This window comes from Amblyomma mixtum, chromosome 10, assembly GCF_055824585.1.
Source record: "Amblyomma mixtum isolate Tamu chromosome 10, ASM5582458v1, whole genome shotgun sequence".
NCBI classification, from domain to species: Eukaryota; Metazoa; Arthropoda; class Arachnida; order Ixodida; family Ixodidae; genus Amblyomma; species Amblyomma mixtum.
This window is the reverse complement of record NC_143021.1, coordinates 120,259,148-120,276,265: the sequence shown is the minus strand read 5'-3', so window position 1 is coordinate 120,276,265 and position 17,118 is coordinate 120,259,148. Positions and strand designations below refer to the sequence as shown.

The window sequence follows — 17,118 nt, the reverse complement described above, 5'->3', positions numbered from 1 at the left end:
TCACGGAGTCTGCTTTACGTCATGTGTACGTCCTGTTTTACGTCACTTAGTCCTGTGTCGTCATAGGAGAATCCCAAGTTTGAATCAGAGCGGCGGGAAAAACTTTTTCAACTTCGAATCCAAGTTTCTTAGAAATAAATGCATCTTTTGCTGCCGGCCAAGTGGGAACAAAGCCATGACATGCCGAACTATCGGATTTTGCTATAAAAAAAATATTAATAGTGCTCTCCTCACTGTCCCTTTAAACTATTAAAATCTGGGGAGTTGGTAAGCCATATTTGACATATGGCCCGCAGAAAGACACGGATGGGTGAAGATGGCAGGCAAGCGCATACACCCAGCTAAAGTTTACTTGAAAGATCAGCCGTATAGGAATAGGAACATAAACTTTAGTTCTTAGCACCACTTGACTTGCCTGTCATCTTTACTCGTCCGTGTCTTTCTGGCTTTATAGGTCGGACACTGCATCAACCCCCAGCAAAACAAAACTATTCCGATTCATATTTGACTCAGTTGCCGCACTGTTCGATTCGTATTCAATTCTTTGGCAAGTACTTCATTAGTGCTTGACGCCCTTTCATAAGTGGACTGTCTGCATGTCTTTCAATATACACAATTTAGCAAGGTTGTCTGCTGGGCTAGTTGGTACAGCGTATACCGAATGTTGAAAGCGTAGGTAAAGATGAAGCACCAGAGAACAGGACGGGACACGATTGTCCTGCCCTGTTCTCTTGTGCTTCGTCTTTCTTTACCTGTGCTTTCAAAATACAGCATGACATGCACTTTATGTACTAGCGTGTTTTAGGCATTTCCTACTAAATGCAGTTTTCAAGAACACGTGAAGTAAACTTCAGTAACGTCGAAACCTGGGCTTGCTGGCTCATATTTGCAAGTTATAGTGCATCAAAAGACAAGGGACGGTGAACGAGACGGACATACACAGCACTAACTTCAAACAACTTTATTGGGGAGAGGCACAACTACATTGGAACAATGCCGCGACATCAAACGACATGCGTGTAGTCAGTTGGAACGAAGGTAATTAAGTTCATTTTTTGACAGACTGACAAATGCCGTGTTCACGCAAGCACTTCCTAGTCTGACTATCTTTCCCGCCTCAATCAGTTCTCATGCACGCTTGTCCTAGAAAACACTTATCAAGGAGTTTGGCCGCCGCGGAGGCTCAGTGGTTACGGTGCTTGTCTGCTGACCTGAAAGACGCGGGTTCGATCCCGGCCGCGGCGGCTGAATTTCGATGGAGGTGAAATTCTAGAGGCCCGTGTACTGTGCAATGTCGGGGCACGATAAAGAACCCCAGATGGTCGAAATTTCTGGAGCCCTTCACTACGGCATCCCTCATAGCCTGAGTCGTTTTGGGATGTTAAACCCCCATAAACCAAGACAAAACCAAACTTATCGTGGAGCTGTCTACATCCGTTACACGTGCTTCAATGCTTTACAACTGCTGGAGTACGGAAAGCTGGGTGACGAGAAAATTCAAACAGTGCTAGGCAACAGGACCAGAAAGAGGAGACAAACACGGCGCTGATACTAACAACTGAATTTATTTAAAGAAAAATGTCAATATATACATAAAAAGATGGGCACACATGTGCACAGTCATACATCAAACTTCAGATAAAAACTACAACCAGCCACAATAATCGTGAGTTGGTTATGAATTGCCGTATTGAAAAACAGCACAAAAGACGACGGACGAGAAGAGGCGAGACAAACACAATGCTGTGTTCGTCTCGCCTCTTCTTGTCCGTCGCCTTTCGCGCTGTTTTTCAATATGGCAATGCTTTCAAAGCTGTCTGTCTTTTTCGTTCTTATTTTCTTACATAGTGATTATGTTCTTCTGTAAGTAAGCTCTTGTGTCCAGCGACTAAATATCAGCAGCCCGTCAGTTGGGTTTCCCCTTCAGGTGGTGACGAGAGGAAACGCTGTATGGTGATGAATTGATGGTTCGGAGTCGCAAACAGTCACGTTACTCGATGGCGGGACAAGAAGGTTAACTACTTATTTGCACAAAATAAACGAGAAGAAACAAGCAAGGAGAAAAGTATTTACAACATGACTGAAACGTTATTACACGAAATCAGCCGCCTTCACCGGGAGCGTTCCGTTTTTAAACCTTCTGTCTCCGCCCTTGGCGGGGACAGCAACCAATCAAATACTGGGGAAAGGATGCCAGCCAATCAAACACCGAAGGCTCCTTATACAATAAAAAAAGGAAAGGCTGTCGCTGAGGGGTCCAGCGTCCAGTGGCAACAAACACGAGAACGAGCGTTCTGGCGACGGCGCCACCAGCAACAGAGCAGCCACTGAGGCGCGCCGCGCCGTGCGTCCGCGGTGCGTCCCACTGTGTTGGAGGCTGGATGGCACCGCAGAAAGTTCAGCGAACTTAACACCATCGGCACAAGGTGTGGCAAGCACTGGCTTCTCACCTTACCTGTACTGGTAACAGATCACTGAGAGCTGCTCCCAATGCTAGGTGGAAATCACGCGCAGCTTCGCGACTTAAGGCTTTCCATAGAGACTGATAAAGAAGTCGGTAACAGCGGCTCCTGTGCCCAGTGCTAGGATCCCTGTAATCATCAACCAACCCGATGCTTTGGAGAAGCTCGCCTGCGGCATTGTGGATCAACATGAGTAAAACTTCCTCGTCAAAGCCCTCACCCAGCCATAAGCTGAGATCGTGCGTGTACACTGTGCCTGGAAACATCGGACCACATTCCTGGCCATGCTCACACAGAAGATGGCGCCAGTCGTCCAGACGGCTTGAAGCAAGTGACAACAGCTCAACATGAACACTGAGATGCGGATGCGCAAAGTTGGCAACCGGTGACGACTCAGAGCTGTCCTCCTCAAACAGCTTGCCTTCCAACAAATCAGCCATGTCTAAACTAGCATCATTCAACACCTCGTCAACCATTCCCGTCGTCGTTACTAATGAACAGCCATTTTTTTCAAAGCTGCTGGAGTCTCTTGAAATGTTCAGACAGTCCGAAGAGAAGGTGGCGTTCTTGCGGTCACTGCCATTACACGCTTCAGTCCTCCGCGGCTTCCCGCCAAACGGGCACCAAAGTGTAGCCACATGCAGGTGGCGACAGTACATATGCCAGGACGTTGTTGCCACCATATCTGAGTCGCTGTGAGCGTTATCCCAAGAGACAGTCGCGGGAGTAAACGGAGAACACGAGAGGGTGCCACCAATGTCCTGCAGGATGGATGCAGCCATGCCGGGCTTGTCGAGGGTGATGTCGAGGATGTGGCCGAAAGGGGGCAGCACGGGAGAGCACTCCAGCAGAGAGTTTACCACATGGCTTCGCCACTTAGCTGCAGGCACAGACTTGTGGTCACCAGAAGCCCACGATGCGATGATACGGGAACTGTCGACGCCGAGCACGCAGGCCAGGTGGTGCACTGTTCTTCCCAGCGGGTTTCCGGGTGCACCCATGAGTGACCTGCAAAGACATCCACTCAGGCTTCACTTTGTTATCTTAGGGGGTATTACATAAGGGGTGGGTACAGATAGAATCAAGCTTTATGTACAAAGATGTTATTCGTTAGAGATGGCAGTTATACAATTCAAAAATGAGGATAAACAGGTGGTTGCAGCGATGTCGTGTGGAAGGCCATTCCAGTCTTTGGCTGAGCGAGGAAAGAATGATGCAGCAAACGTTGTGGTATGATCCATAACATAAGAGTAGCGCAAAACCAGGACGACGGACACAAGGGGAGAGAACACACACCAAAAACACAGGCGCCTGTGTTGTTGGTGTGTGTTTTCTCTCCCCTTTTGTCCGCCGTCCTGGTTTTGTGCTACTCTTATGTTGTGGATCAATACCGACTTGCCCAAATTTCCACCCCGTTGTGGTATGAGTCTGTCGACGGGAAACTTGCATGCCTATGGCAGGACTTCTAGCATGCGCCGCCTTCCTTTGCATCACGGTGTCCATCCAATGTGACAGATGCCACAGCACCTTTCGTTATTATTATACAACTCTGGCTTTAGCAGAGCGAGGTCACTCGTGCCTCAAAATATGTGTGACGCTCAACGATGCACTTACGGTGAGCGTAACACTAGCAGTTGTCACCATAAAACCCTGGCACTTACTTCATACCCAAAGATGATGTATTCATAGGTAGAAACCATGCGTGCGTCAAGCTGGGACAGGCAATGTACAAACGAACGTACACAAAAAGTTGTTGGCGCAAAACTCCGGCACTCAATTCGTGGCCAACGATGATGCTATTCATAGGTAACAACCACGCATGCACCAATCCAGGTAAAGTAATGCACAAATATTAATTTTAAAAGTAACTCCCTTTAAAGTAAGCGCCACCGATGGTGAGCCTACGATTCCCATGTTTCGCTATCTGGAAGGCCTCAAAATTTTGCGTGCCTAACGTGTTTTTCCATGACCCAGAATAGAAGCATCTACGAAACGTGGGGCACCTCTGCAAGGCAAGATTACCATCTTCTCATGAGCCAATTTTAGTCCGGCACTCGCACATCCCTTCGTTCACAGATTCTCCAGTCTGGCCTATGTAAAATTTTCGACAGGTCAGCGGTCTCTTATAAACGATTGCCGTTTCGCATTTTGCACACATGTTTCTATGTTGAGGGGTGCAGCATTTTTTCCCCCCTGGGCGTAATTCATGCGCAAATATCTGAACACTTTGCTGGAGCTCAAAAAAACAGAATTGACGCCTTGGCACTCGGTGACTTTTTTACACTGTGCGCCACTTAGTGCAAATAAAGAATGAATTTTCTTTCTTTGGTCATTACCATCGCTCGTGTTTTCTGTTTGGACACCGCCATTCATATCCTTGAACAGATTCAACTGCCGCTGTCATCAGTGCGGTTGGTAAGGCCGCATCAGACAAGCGCTGAGCCTACTCCTTGAAACAGTATGGCTGAAGCTTTCTTTCACGGTTTTTTGGAAGCAAACATTAGGAGTAGTTCTCTTGACTAGTTCAGAAAGATTAGGATCACAAGCATGTGCCCTTTTTTAAGTTCTTGGCGAGCACATCCAGCCCACATGGCTTTACAGGGAACGTTTAACAGGGAAACAGGGAAAGTTTAGACCCTTTAGAACCTACGGCAGTGGGTGCAAGCTTCTACACAATAAACTTATAGAGTTGCTGCGCAAGAAAGTGCTGACCTATATGTAGGATGCTAGGCATCATCATCATTAGTCCGAATATGCCCACTACTGGACAAAGGCCTCTCCCATGTCTCTCCAATTAACCCTGTCCTGTGCCCGCTGCAACCACCCTCTCTCCACAAACTTCCTAGTCTCATCCGCCCACCTCACTTTCTGCCGCCCCCTGCTACGCTTGCCTTCTCTTGGAATCCACTCCGTTACCCTTGAGGACCAGCGGTTATCTTGCATTCGCATTGCATGCCCTGCCCAAGCACCCACTTCTTGCTCTTGATTTCAACTAGGATGTCATTAACCCGCGTTTGTTCTCTCACCCACTCCGCCCGCTTCCGATCTTTTCTTTCCATAGCTCGCTGCGTTGTCCTCAATGTCTCAATTTAAGTTGAACCCTTTTCGTTAGCCGCCATATTTTTTCTCCACATGTGAGTACCAGTAAGATACAGCCGTTGTATACTTTTCTCTTGAGCAATAATAGTATTCTGCCATTCATGATCTGAGAGAACCTGCCATATGCGCTCCACCCCATTCTTATCCTTCTAGTTATTTCCCTCTCATCATCAGGATCTACGGTCACTACCTGCCCTAAGTAGACATATTCTCTTACTACTTCCAGCACCTCGCTACCAATGGCGAACTGCTGTTCCCTTGCTAGGCTGCTGAACATTACTTTGGTTTTCTGCATGTTAATTCTTAGCCCCACCATTCTGTTCTGCCTCTCTAACTCATTGATCATGCTTTGCAGTTCATCTCCTATGAGACTTAGCAAGGCAATGTCATCAGCGAATCGTATTTTACTCAGGTACAGTCTTGGTCAAAAGTCCAATGAGGAGAATTTTTTTCAAACAGAAGTAGCCAAGAGCACGCCGGTGTTCGCGGGTTGCTGACTTGTGAGCACTGCGTAAATTTCTGTTCGTAGTTAGGGCACACAGGCACAAACAAAAATGCCAGCGAAAACACAGGGAAGGCGAACACACAGTCGGAATTGCACCCACTCCCACACTTCGCTGCCTGTCTCTAGGACATCCGGCTTGTCATGCGGTGTGCCGTCAAAAGCCAGTATATAATACCCCTGTCAGGTGGGAAAGTTAAGTGCACTTATGGAGAGTGTCACTCGCTATAAGTGCACTTTGTCAAATCTAAACGTTGCAAGAGGAGCATCACTCGCAAAAGAGTGCCCTCAGGTTCGAGTGCATAATACAGGGAACGCACTTTAAGGGCTGAGTGCGTAACCTCAACAGTAGCGACTTTGAAGGCATAATATGTATGATGTATAAAAAATACTCACAAGTTTATTTTACAACCTGTAAAACTGTTTAAAAAAAAATATTTCTTCATCATAGCTACAAGTGAAGCAACACAACAAAGGAACGCAATCAGAAGCAACTCCACTGCACGCCGATATCTTGTTTGCTGTCAAAATTCCAGATAGCCTTGGCTGGTCTCGGTTTTCCTTCTATTTCTATTTTTGCTTTCAATTTTCAGAAACTCTTTAAGCTCTTTTTATCTGCATTATCACTTCAAACAGTCAAGTTTTAAGTTTTCTTAAGTGTATTTTTTAAGTTTTTAAGTTTAAGCACTCCCTGCGTGCTTTTCACCATGGCAACAATGTTAGCTGATTCCTCCTACCCTCTGCGGTGCATGTAAAAAAAAATAAAGGCAGGAGCCGGGATGCTTTATATGGTTTAATAGAAAAATCGGCAATAAAGGATAATAATTCGAACGATCCTAACCAAGTAGCCCAACAACAAGTATTGCTCAAATAATTCGAAGTTTCTAAGAATGCTCGGAGCATGTAAATTGAGTTCCTGCGATTATTAATTTAGTGCACCTTTACAGCTTCCGTTTTGCAGAAAATCCAGAGTCGGCCTGTGTGAGCCAAAAAAGCCGGTGGCCTACCCACCACCTGCGTGATGCCATAAGAACCTGCTTACCGTGGCAGTTAAATTGATGACTGGTCGCGAGAGCTTGCCCATAGGTGACAGGCTTTAGACAAAAAACAAACAAGGGCTAAATGCGGGTAATGGCAGCTACAAGTGTGCATTAAAAAAAGACTTTGCAAGGCTGCTGCTTAGGGAAGGGATCGTTTCAATGTAACCATGGCTTCAGCCTAATGCTATAAATTCTGAAGAAACCAGCTGCACCAACAGTGAAGCTGAAATCCGTGCGGCTGGATTAGTTTAAACCCTTTTAGAAACAGCAGGCTATATTGAATCATCATTATCATCATCATTTATTGCTCCCTCAAAGATCCCATCAAAGACATTACATGGGGAGGGGGCATGGTCAAACATAATTGCGCTTTTGAAAAGACGGGACAAAACAGGGACGACACAAACTCTCGTGCGCAAACTGTCAACTGAAGTTTTATTGCTATGAACACACGTATATAAGCTTCAGGTCATAACATAAATCCCCAAAAAGCGGAGTTAAGCAGCAGTTTTTCAATCACGTCAACAAGCATTGAAAAAAGAGATTTTGTCCCAGCTGATTGGATTACAATCGTTCATACTAATCCAAGAGTTGCCTTTCCTGTTTGGAAAGCAAAACCGAGGGGTCACTTACACAAGTCCCTTTTCCCGATTCCATGCAGTAAGCTTCCCACAGCTCCCTGATTGTCTTGTCTCTGGATTTCAGCAGAACTGTTGTCTGTTGGAAGTGGGGTTTGCAGCTATCGCACCTGGTGCAGTGCGCCGCCAGATTTCCAGGTGAGTTAACCTGGCGACAGTTGCGGTTGTGCTCCCTTAGTCTTTCATTTAGGCATCTGCCCGAATGTACTTCCGTACATTCATGCTCTTTCCCACAGCTTGAAAAAAGTTGCTCAGAGGCATGAGGTGCAAGTAGTTTTTTCCGCACCAAGCAAATTAGAAGGAATGTGCGCGAAGGTGAACAAAGAAGCCAGTCCTAGAGAAGAGCAATCTTGTGGCGTCAGGCACACAAACAGTTTCGTCGAGTGCTGTGAAGGGATGGTCTACAAGATACCGCTATCTTGCGGCCGAGCATATGTGGGCCAGACGGGACAGCATGGAATCGGGAAAAGGGACCTGTGTAAGTGACCCCTCGGTTTTGCTTTCCAAACAGGAAAGGCAACTCTTGGATCACTGTGAACGATTGCAATCCAATCAGCTGGGACAAAATCTTTTTTTGATGCTTGTTGACATAATATAAAAACTGCTGCTTAACTCCGTTTTTTGGTGATTTATGTTATGACGTGAAGCTTATATACGTGTGCTCATTGCAATAAAACTTCAGTTGACAGTTTGTGCACGAGAGTTTGTGTCGTCCCTGTTTTGTCCCGTCTTTTCAAAAGCGCAATTATGTGTGGCCATGTTAACTACCAACTAGCCCAATTTGAAACCCTCTTAATGGGGAGGAGGGCAGCGGTGTGAAAAGGCCACAAATAAGCTCGAAAAGAGAGCAATAAAAAGGTAACACAAAGGTCAATAAGAAATGAACGCTGAAGATTTCTGAAAGCAGGCAGAAATTTCCTAACCAAACTAATCATGTTACCAGCTTTATTGCTACTGGTCCTTTCGGCGACACATCAAAGTATCGACGACACAGTATCGGGTATATGTATCAGAGACCAATATCGGTTCCGCTTCTCGTATTGGTACCGGAAATACAATTTTTTAGGTATCAGGTATCGGTATCGAAGATACTTTCGTGCCCAACCCTGCATCGTGAGACCATCCCACAATCACTGCCCGGCGCCGCTGCTATCGAGTTGTTTTCTCTCTGCACACGGCTCTGAGAGCTTTGTGCCAGCCTGCTTGTCGTCTACGACTGTGCCTACCGTTGCGGCCACGTGCGTGGACATCCTGAGAACACTCTGTACTGCAGAAGAGGGCAAATACGGGCTGGCTGGTGCATGTTCTACAAATTGGAAAAAAAACAGTGCAACGAAAGACGCGACAAGAGAAGGACAGACACCAGTGCTGACTAACAACCACATGGTTGATTGCTACAGGTGAGGCAGCATATAAATGAAATGGCACGAATGAAAACACAAAAAAAGCATGAGAAAAAGATACCACATGACCTGGCTGAAAAAAGGCACGTCAGTGATTAAGATACGCAAGTTCCTTAGACAGTAGATTTATCGATGGGCTACTGATACAGGTAATACATCGCCTGTTATAAAGATGAGCCTGCCATATTATAAAGCTAGGTAACACCTGTACCAGCAGCCCATCGATAAATCTACTACCTAAGGAACATGCGTATCTTAATCAGTGACGTGCCTTTTTTCAGCCAGGTCGTGTGGTTGTGCGGTATCTTCTTCTTGTGTTTTCACTTAAGCCATGTCATTTATATGCTGCCGCAACTGTAGCAATAAACCATTTGGTTGTAAGTCAGCACTGGTGTCTTGAATAAACAGCGCGAACGACGACAAGCACAAGAGACAAGGAAACGGACGACACAGCGCTGTGTCGTCCGTCTCCTAGTCTCTTGTGCTTGTCGCCGTTCGTGCTGTTTATTCAAGATGCTTAACCAACTAGCCCGCCAAAACGTGTTAACAGTGCTGGTGTTTGTCCTTCTCTTGTGTTGTCTTCCATTGTGCTGTTTTTTCCAATCCTGAGAACACTCTGCACTGCATGGGTCTACAACTGTCTCACCGTCACATACCGGAGGCGGCTGGCAACGAGGTTCTGGTCGGCCTGCTGCAGGGAAGCTGTGCTGGGCAGGGCAGCCACTGCGCTGCCCACCAGGCAGAATGTGTGCGTCAGGGCACCCTCGGTGTGGAAGCCCTTGGCGCCGCTCCTGCCAAAGAGGTGAAACACTCGCCTCTGAAATCACGTCAGCCTTCCTTACAATTCCTGAGTAGGAACTTGAATTACTCAGCACATTTAAGGGGGGACGAGGGTCTTAAAACTGACCTTTCTATCCATGGCTAGAATCTCATGGAATTTTGCACACAGATGCTTTTTTCTCTTCAGATTCGAAGTATGTAATCATAATTGAGCTGGCGGTCTTAGATCAAAGGTTATCTTAAGTTCTAGAGTGTAATTAGGTAATTTCTTACGCAGCTTTAATGAACTTTCTCAATGCATTTTGTTGCTTTTATTTAGATGAATTGATAGCCAGAGAGTTCCCATACCTGATGACAATCTTACTTTTTTTGTTGAGGGCACCCATAAATAGCAGTTTACAATTAGCTTAACGAGTTGCAGTCTCAAATACTGCAACCTTATACTTTCGACATAGTATACCAGGATGACATGCCTTTAGAGAAAAACGAAAAATGTCACCGGGTATGGGAACTCTCTGGCTATCAATTCATGTAGATAAAAGCAGCAAAATGCAATGAGATAGTCCATGAAAGCTGTGTAAGAAATTACCTAATTACGCTCTAGACTTTGCAAGATTTAAGAGAGCCAGCTGAACTGTGACTACATATTTGGAATCAGAAGAGGAAAACGCATCTGTGTGTGAAATTTCATGCCATAAATAAAAAAAGTTAGTTTTAAGACCCTCGTCCCCCCTTAACCGCCTCTTGTGAGGGGAAATGGCAACTCTTTTTCGTTAACATTTCCTTTTGGTGCTCTTGATGGGATTGAGCGTTGGGATTAACCAAAAACAAAACATAAGCACAGTGGTGATTGCTTACAGAATTGAAGTTTGGCAAAACAAGAATTCTGGAACCTGCAGCATACGATCGATCAGCCAGTGTGTTTGACAGTCACACTAGTGCCCAGCGACCTGAACACGCAAACAGAAATGCTCAAGTATATATTGAATGTTTAATCCGTGCAATGCGCTCTACACACCCCCATGCAAGCATAGGTTCTTTGCCTGCAAACACGAAACTTGCACAACGCAAGACATCTCCCAGTAACCAGGTACACGCTAAGAACAAAGTGACCTAGTGGGGGTGGGGTAAAGACAACGTCAGTCCTCAAAACCTGTCGTTAGTCCCTAAACTGGCAAACAGTACACCTCATGCCACAAAGATGTTGCGTGCGCATGCTCAGCCAACTGAGTGCTGAGAAAGAGACTAAAAGGGGCATGAACCACAGCAGGGCAACATGAAAATCGCACAAGAAGATCTCGACTGCAATAGTACTCGATATTTAGAAGCGCAGGATGTTGTCTAAGGACAGCGAGAGTACCGTCGCTGTCCTTTGCAAAGCGGATGGACTCTTCTGCACCAGAAAAAGGCTTCGTGGAACCAAAGCGACTGCACCGAACCGAAGCGACTAAGAAAGTGCACAAGCACAAGTATAAACAAGTACTACACGTTTTAGTGCGTGTTCAAATGTGAGATGCAAGATTTAGCGTTAAGCGAGCATATGTATTCCATTTCATTGCCATTTGTTTACTACGAGCTATGCGACGCTGTGTAAGGCAAAACTCAGCAAAACGGTGAGTGGCAAACAGTCAATTCCCTGTCGCCACTGCCCGCCAGCTGCGAAACACAGGCTGCTACATTTGTTTCAATAGGTCGTAATGTGCAGCTTCCAGCTGCTACGAAAAGGACACTATGAGCAAACAACCAAGAAAAAAAAAGATCTCTGGTTGTGAAATACCGGGCGCAAAGTGTACGCATGGTTCAGCACTTCTTTTTTTTACCTAAAACTTCATTAAGGCCACTGGGGTTATGCTTTAAGGTTTACTGCAGCTTGTTCCAAAAGCACGTGACAGAAAAACCACGCTTTCCTCAAAACAGGAATACATTTGGGAAAACTGAGCGGTAAACCCAAGCAATTTGTGCGCTGTATAGATAAGGCTTTATTTGGGCTGTCTGCTGTAGCGGCCTGGTCATCTTCGCGTTCGTTTCTCAATAGAAAGGTCGTGGGTTCGAATCCTCGTATATTCATGTGTCACACGAAAACAGCGCAAACTACACAAAGGACGCAGAAAGGGGGGATGAGACACAGGCGCTGTAACACAGACTCAGACTCGTCTCCCCTTTCTGTGTCCTTTGTGTAGTTTGCGCTGTTTTCGTGTGATGGAAAACCAACTAGCTCGTGATGTGTTCTTCATATTCATGTGTGTTTATTTTTTTCCCTTAATGTGATTTGAGCGATGCTGTTGAAAACTATCCCGCTCTAATTTGCCCCAAAAGTCACACTTCGTTTGCATTTTTTTCTTTGAATGGCTGCTCCTGGTGACGAACTGCAGCATCCCTTTGCTAGGAGACCAACTGTTAGACTCTTTGCACTTAGTCCCCAACGGGACTAACCTCTCTCCCCCTTTTAGTCTCTTATTTTCTTACAGTGCATCTCCAAGCTACCACAAGCACACCAGCACATATCACTGTTCCAGTTACTACGCACTACTCGCAATGTCTCTCGTGTTCTCAAACGCTTTGATAAATCAGCTCACAATCTCTGCAGCGAGATCTGCATTATGCGGATGAGTTTCAGGAAAGAATTGACCACCACCTAAGATGATAACAATTCTTTAACGCGAATTTCGATGCAGGCGAAATGCTAGGGGCCCGTGTACTGTGCGATGTCAGTGCACGTTAAAGAACCCCAGTGGTCGAAATTTCCGGAGCCCTCCACTACGGCGTCCCTCATAGCCTGAGTCGCTTTGGGATGTTAAGCCTAAATAAACCAATAAACCAACTTTAACACAACAGTGTTGAGGCTCCCGTTGAGCAGAAAATCTGGTGACATCGTCGTCGGCGTTGTGAGCGAAAAATCCCCAGAGAAGCAGCCAGGCGGGCCACCTAAGTCACGTGACCTAGTCGCGTCACCATAATCTGCCCAACGGATTGTGAGCAAACTTACCATAGTGGCAGGTGACAGTTAAATTATTGCTTGGTCACTAGGGAAGAGCAACCTGGGTCGCACAAGCACTGCTTAACCGCTCGACCACTGTGCCAGGAGCCATAACTCCCAGCGATCTATGAATGTAAAGTCGAGAAGGACCAATTGTGCATAAATGCATGGACATTGCACTAACGCCATCGCAAGGTGTGCCTCCTCCAATTTTTTAATGCATGGAAACAAGCATTTTGCAAAGCTCAGGCTTCATCGGGCTTCTATGGCAGGGTCTAGCCGAAAGCCGTACGCCGCACAGGATGCCGTAGCAGCAATGACCGAATTCAAAAGCTGTCTAAAGAAATACTTAAAACAACATCCTACTGCAATTTAATCCAATATAATCCACTCCAAATTCACCGTAATCTAACCTAATTCACCCTACTAGAAACGAATTCAATGTAATCCACCCTTAATCCACCGCAATCTACCAGAATCCACCCGTAATTCACAACCCACTGCAATCCACTCTTAATTCATTAAAATCCACCGTAATCATACATAATCATCTTAATGCACCAGAATGCACCCTTACTGCACAGCAATACACCATGATCCACCCTAATCCCACTTCACTTTCATGAAGATTTGGGCCCAACCTTCATTAACCATCTCCGTACACATACACATGCCGCCGGCTTTTCTCGTAATCGGGCTAGCAGGGCTTTCGCCTTAAAATTGACAGGTGATCATACGATGGGGTCTGATAAATCTGTGTCACCAGTGTTGAGATTTCGCTCTTACAATGATGGATGGCCTCCCAAATCGTCCTTGAATTTGACTTTGCATTAGTATTTTCATTGTGCTGCTACGTCGGCTTTAGGTGGTGGTGGAGGCCTCTGTGGAGGTGGGTGCACATTCTGATGGGTGCTTTTTGGGTGGAGGCTCGTTGGAGAAATTTTTAAGGGTGAGTGCCCACGGGTGCTTCTGAAGGATGGAAGTCTCTCTCTCTCACAGTCCTTTGCACGTCAGTCATTTTCGCACACAGCGACCAGACCATAAGGGAGGTGGTTGAAGTTTATCATATTGCCAAGGGTGGCTGCTCTTGCATCAGCCAACTGTCATTATCACTTGACAGCTGTGAATTGGGGTTTTTGGGGGGTGCCTCTGCGGAAACATAGGTAGTAATCTGTGTTGATAGGTTAGGCTATATTTAACTTTGTCCCGGAAGCAGTGGTTTAAATGTATACAAGCGTGTAATAAAATTCAGTTGAAAGAGAGCTCATGTCGTCTTTTCTTCATTTTGCGCCTTGTTTTCGGCAGTTGTATAATGGATCATAACCAACTTGCCCAGCTTTCTGTCCTTCTCTCTCACACACAGCAGCTTTTAAGGCGAAAGCCTTTAATGCCTCATACTGTCGTTAGTAGACGCGTCGGCAGCCGTGTCGACAGACGCATCGGCAGGAATGTCGACAGACGCGTCGGCAGATTTGTCCGCCTTTCGGCGTCACTGCTTAAAGAGAAACTGTGCCGAGGGTAGGAATCGAACCAGGGCCTTCGGCATTTTAAGAGGAGACGCTACCACTCCGCCACGAAGGCTCAAGGTTCCAGCATGAATAAAGGCGCATCTAGTGAATGCACAGGTTTCATAAATAAAACAAAAGGAATAAAGTCAAGAAAATAAAATAAGAAAAAAAATAAAAACAATAAAATAAGATATGAAAATAAAAAACTATAAAAACAAGAAAAAGGAGCAAAAATAAATGGAAAAATAAAAAGTAAATAAAAACAAACAGTGCACCAGGAAACGCTTTCGCCTTGCAGCACTTTAGAGAGCCAAAGTGCCCCGTGAATTTTTTTTCGCCGAAAGAGGACTACGCCACCAACGCTGTAAAAGCAAACCCTAAGCACAGCAAATTAGTAGTAATTCCTGAAATGCGCGCCATCCTTTATTCGATTTTAAATCTTGAATTTGTATCTCTCTAAAGTTTCAAAACATTCATTCAGCAACATTGCAATATTAGTGCAAAAGCACTACTCCAAACTTGCCAACCGTGAGCAAGAATCTTCTCTTGTGTAAAACATCCGAGTAACTAAGGCAAGTTCGGGCTTGGAGGAGCGTTGCACAAACTGCAGCCAATGGGAAGAAGCTCAGGAAAGTGCGGAGGAGCGTTGCAGCCAATGGGAGGAAGCTCGGGAAAGTTCGGAGGAGCGTTGCAGCCAATGGGAGGAAGCTCGGGAAAGTTCGAAGGAGTGTTGCAGTCAATAGGAGGAAGCTCGGGAAAGTTCGGAGGAGTATTGCAGCCAATGGGAGGAAGCTCGGGAAAGTTCGGAGGAGCATTGCAGCCAATGGGAGGAAGCTCGGGTAAGTTCGGAGCGTTGCAGCCAATGGGAGGAAGCTCGGGTAAGTTCGGAGCGTTGCAGCCAATGGGAAGAAGCTCAGGAAAGTTTGGAGGAGCGTTCCAGCCAATGGGAGGAAGCTCGGGAAAGTTCGGAGCGTTGCAGCCAATGGGAGGAAGCTCGGGTAAGTTCGGAGCGTTGCAGCCAATGGGAGGAAGCTCGAGAAAGTTCGGAGCATTGCAGCCAATGGGAGGAAGCTCGGGAAAGTTCGGAGGAGCATTGCAGCCAATGGGAGGAAGCTCGGGTAAGTTCGGAGCGTTCCAGCCAATGGGAAGAAGCTCAGGAAAGTTTGGAGGAGCGTTCCAGCCAATGGGAGGAAGCTCGGGAAAGTTCGGAGCGTTGCAGCCAATGGGAGGAAGCTCGGGTAAGTTCGGAGGAGCATTGCAGCCAATGGGAGGAAGCACGGGTAAGTTCGGAGCGTTCCAGCCAATGGGAAGAAGCTCAGGAAAGTTTGGAGGAGCGTTCCAGCCAATGGGAGGAAGCTCGGGAAAGTTCGGAGCATTGCAGCCAATGGGAGGAAGCTCAGGAAAGTTCGGAGCGTTCCAGCCAATGGGAGAAAGCTCGGGAAAGTTCGGAGGAGCATTGCAGCCAATGGGAGGAAGCTCGGGAAAGTTCGGAGGAGCGTTGGAGCCAATGGGAGGAAGCGCGGGAAAGTTCGGAGGAGCGTTGGAGCCAATGGGAGGAAGCTCGGGAAAGTTCGGAGCGTTGCAGCCAATGTGAAGAAGCTCGGGTAAGTTCGGAGCGTTGCAGCCAATGGGAGGAAGCTCGGGAAAGTTCGGAGGAGCATTGCAGCCAATGGGAGGAAGCTCGGGTAAGTTCGGAGCATTGCAGCCAATGGGAGGAAGCTCGGGAAAGTTCGGAGCGTTGCAGCCAATGGGAGGAAGCTCGGGAAAGTTCGGAGGAGCATTGCAGCCAATGGGAGGAAGCTCGGGAAAGTTCGGAGCATTGCAGCCAATGGGAGGAAGCTCGGGGAAAGTTCGGAGCGTTGCAGCCAATGGGAGGAAGCTCGGGTAAGTTCGGAGCGTTGCAGCCAACGGGAGAGCGCTCGGGAAAGTTCGGAGGAGCATTGCAGCCAATGGGAGGAAGCTCGGGTAAGTTCGGAGCATTGCAGCCAATGGGAGGAAGCTCGGGAAAGTTCGGAGCGTTGCAGCCAATGGGAGGAAGCTCGGGAAAGTTCGGAGGAGCATTGCAGCCAATGGGAGGAAGCTCGAAAAAGTTCGGAGCATTGCAGCCAATGGGAGGAAGCTCGGGTAAGTTCGGAGGAGCATTGCAGCCAATGGGAGGAAGCTCGGGTAAGTTCGGAGCGTTCCAGCCAATGGGAAGAAGCTCAGGAAAGTTTGGAGGAGCGTTCCAGCCAATGGGAGGAAGCTCGGGAAAGTTCGGAGCATTGCAGCCAATGGGAGGAAGCTCGGGAAAGTTCGGAGGAGCATTGCAGCCAATGGGAGGAAGCTCGGGTAAGTTCGGAGCGTTCCAGCCAATGGGAAGAAGCTCAGGAAAGTTTGGAGGAGCGTTCCAGCCAATGGGAGGAAGCTCGGGAAAGTTCGGAGCATTGCAGCCAATGGGAGGAAGCTCGGGAAAGTTCGGAGGAGCATTGCAGCCAATGGGAGGAAGCTCGGGTAAGTTCGGAGCGTTCCAGCCAATGGGAAGAAGCTCAGGAAAGTTTGGAGGAGCGTTCCAGCCAATGGGAGGAAGCTCGGGAAAGTTCGGAGCGTTGCAGCCAATGGGAGGAAGCTCGGGTAAGTTCGGAGCGTTGCAGCCAATGGGGAGAAGCTCAGGAAAGTTTGGAGGAGCGTTCCAGCCAATGGGAGGAAGCTCGGGAAAGTTCGGAGGAGCAT

General features: G+C 47.1%; 1 protein-coding gene across 2 annotated transcripts in view; it reads right to left on the bottom strand.

Annotated features, from left to right (window-relative positions):
- Window positions 1-1,785: 1,785 nt before the first annotated feature.
- The window catches only part of LOC149326784 (ferredoxin-fold anticodon-binding domain-containing protein 1 homolog), a 56,190-nt gene continuing 40,857 nt past the window's right edge, over window positions 1,786-17,118 (bottom strand). For both annotated transcript variants that reach the window (XM_089562679.1, XM_089562680.1), the window contains 2 exons: window positions 9,801-9,935; window positions 1,786-3,470 (listed from right to left, as the gene is read on the bottom strand). In XM_089562679.1, coding sequence (XP_089418805.1) covers window positions 2,447-3,470; window positions 9,801-9,935 — 1,159 coding nt within the window. In that variant the 3' untranslated portion in view covers window positions 1,786-2,446. The remainder of the gene's footprint in view (window positions 3,471-9,800; window positions 9,936-17,118) is intronic.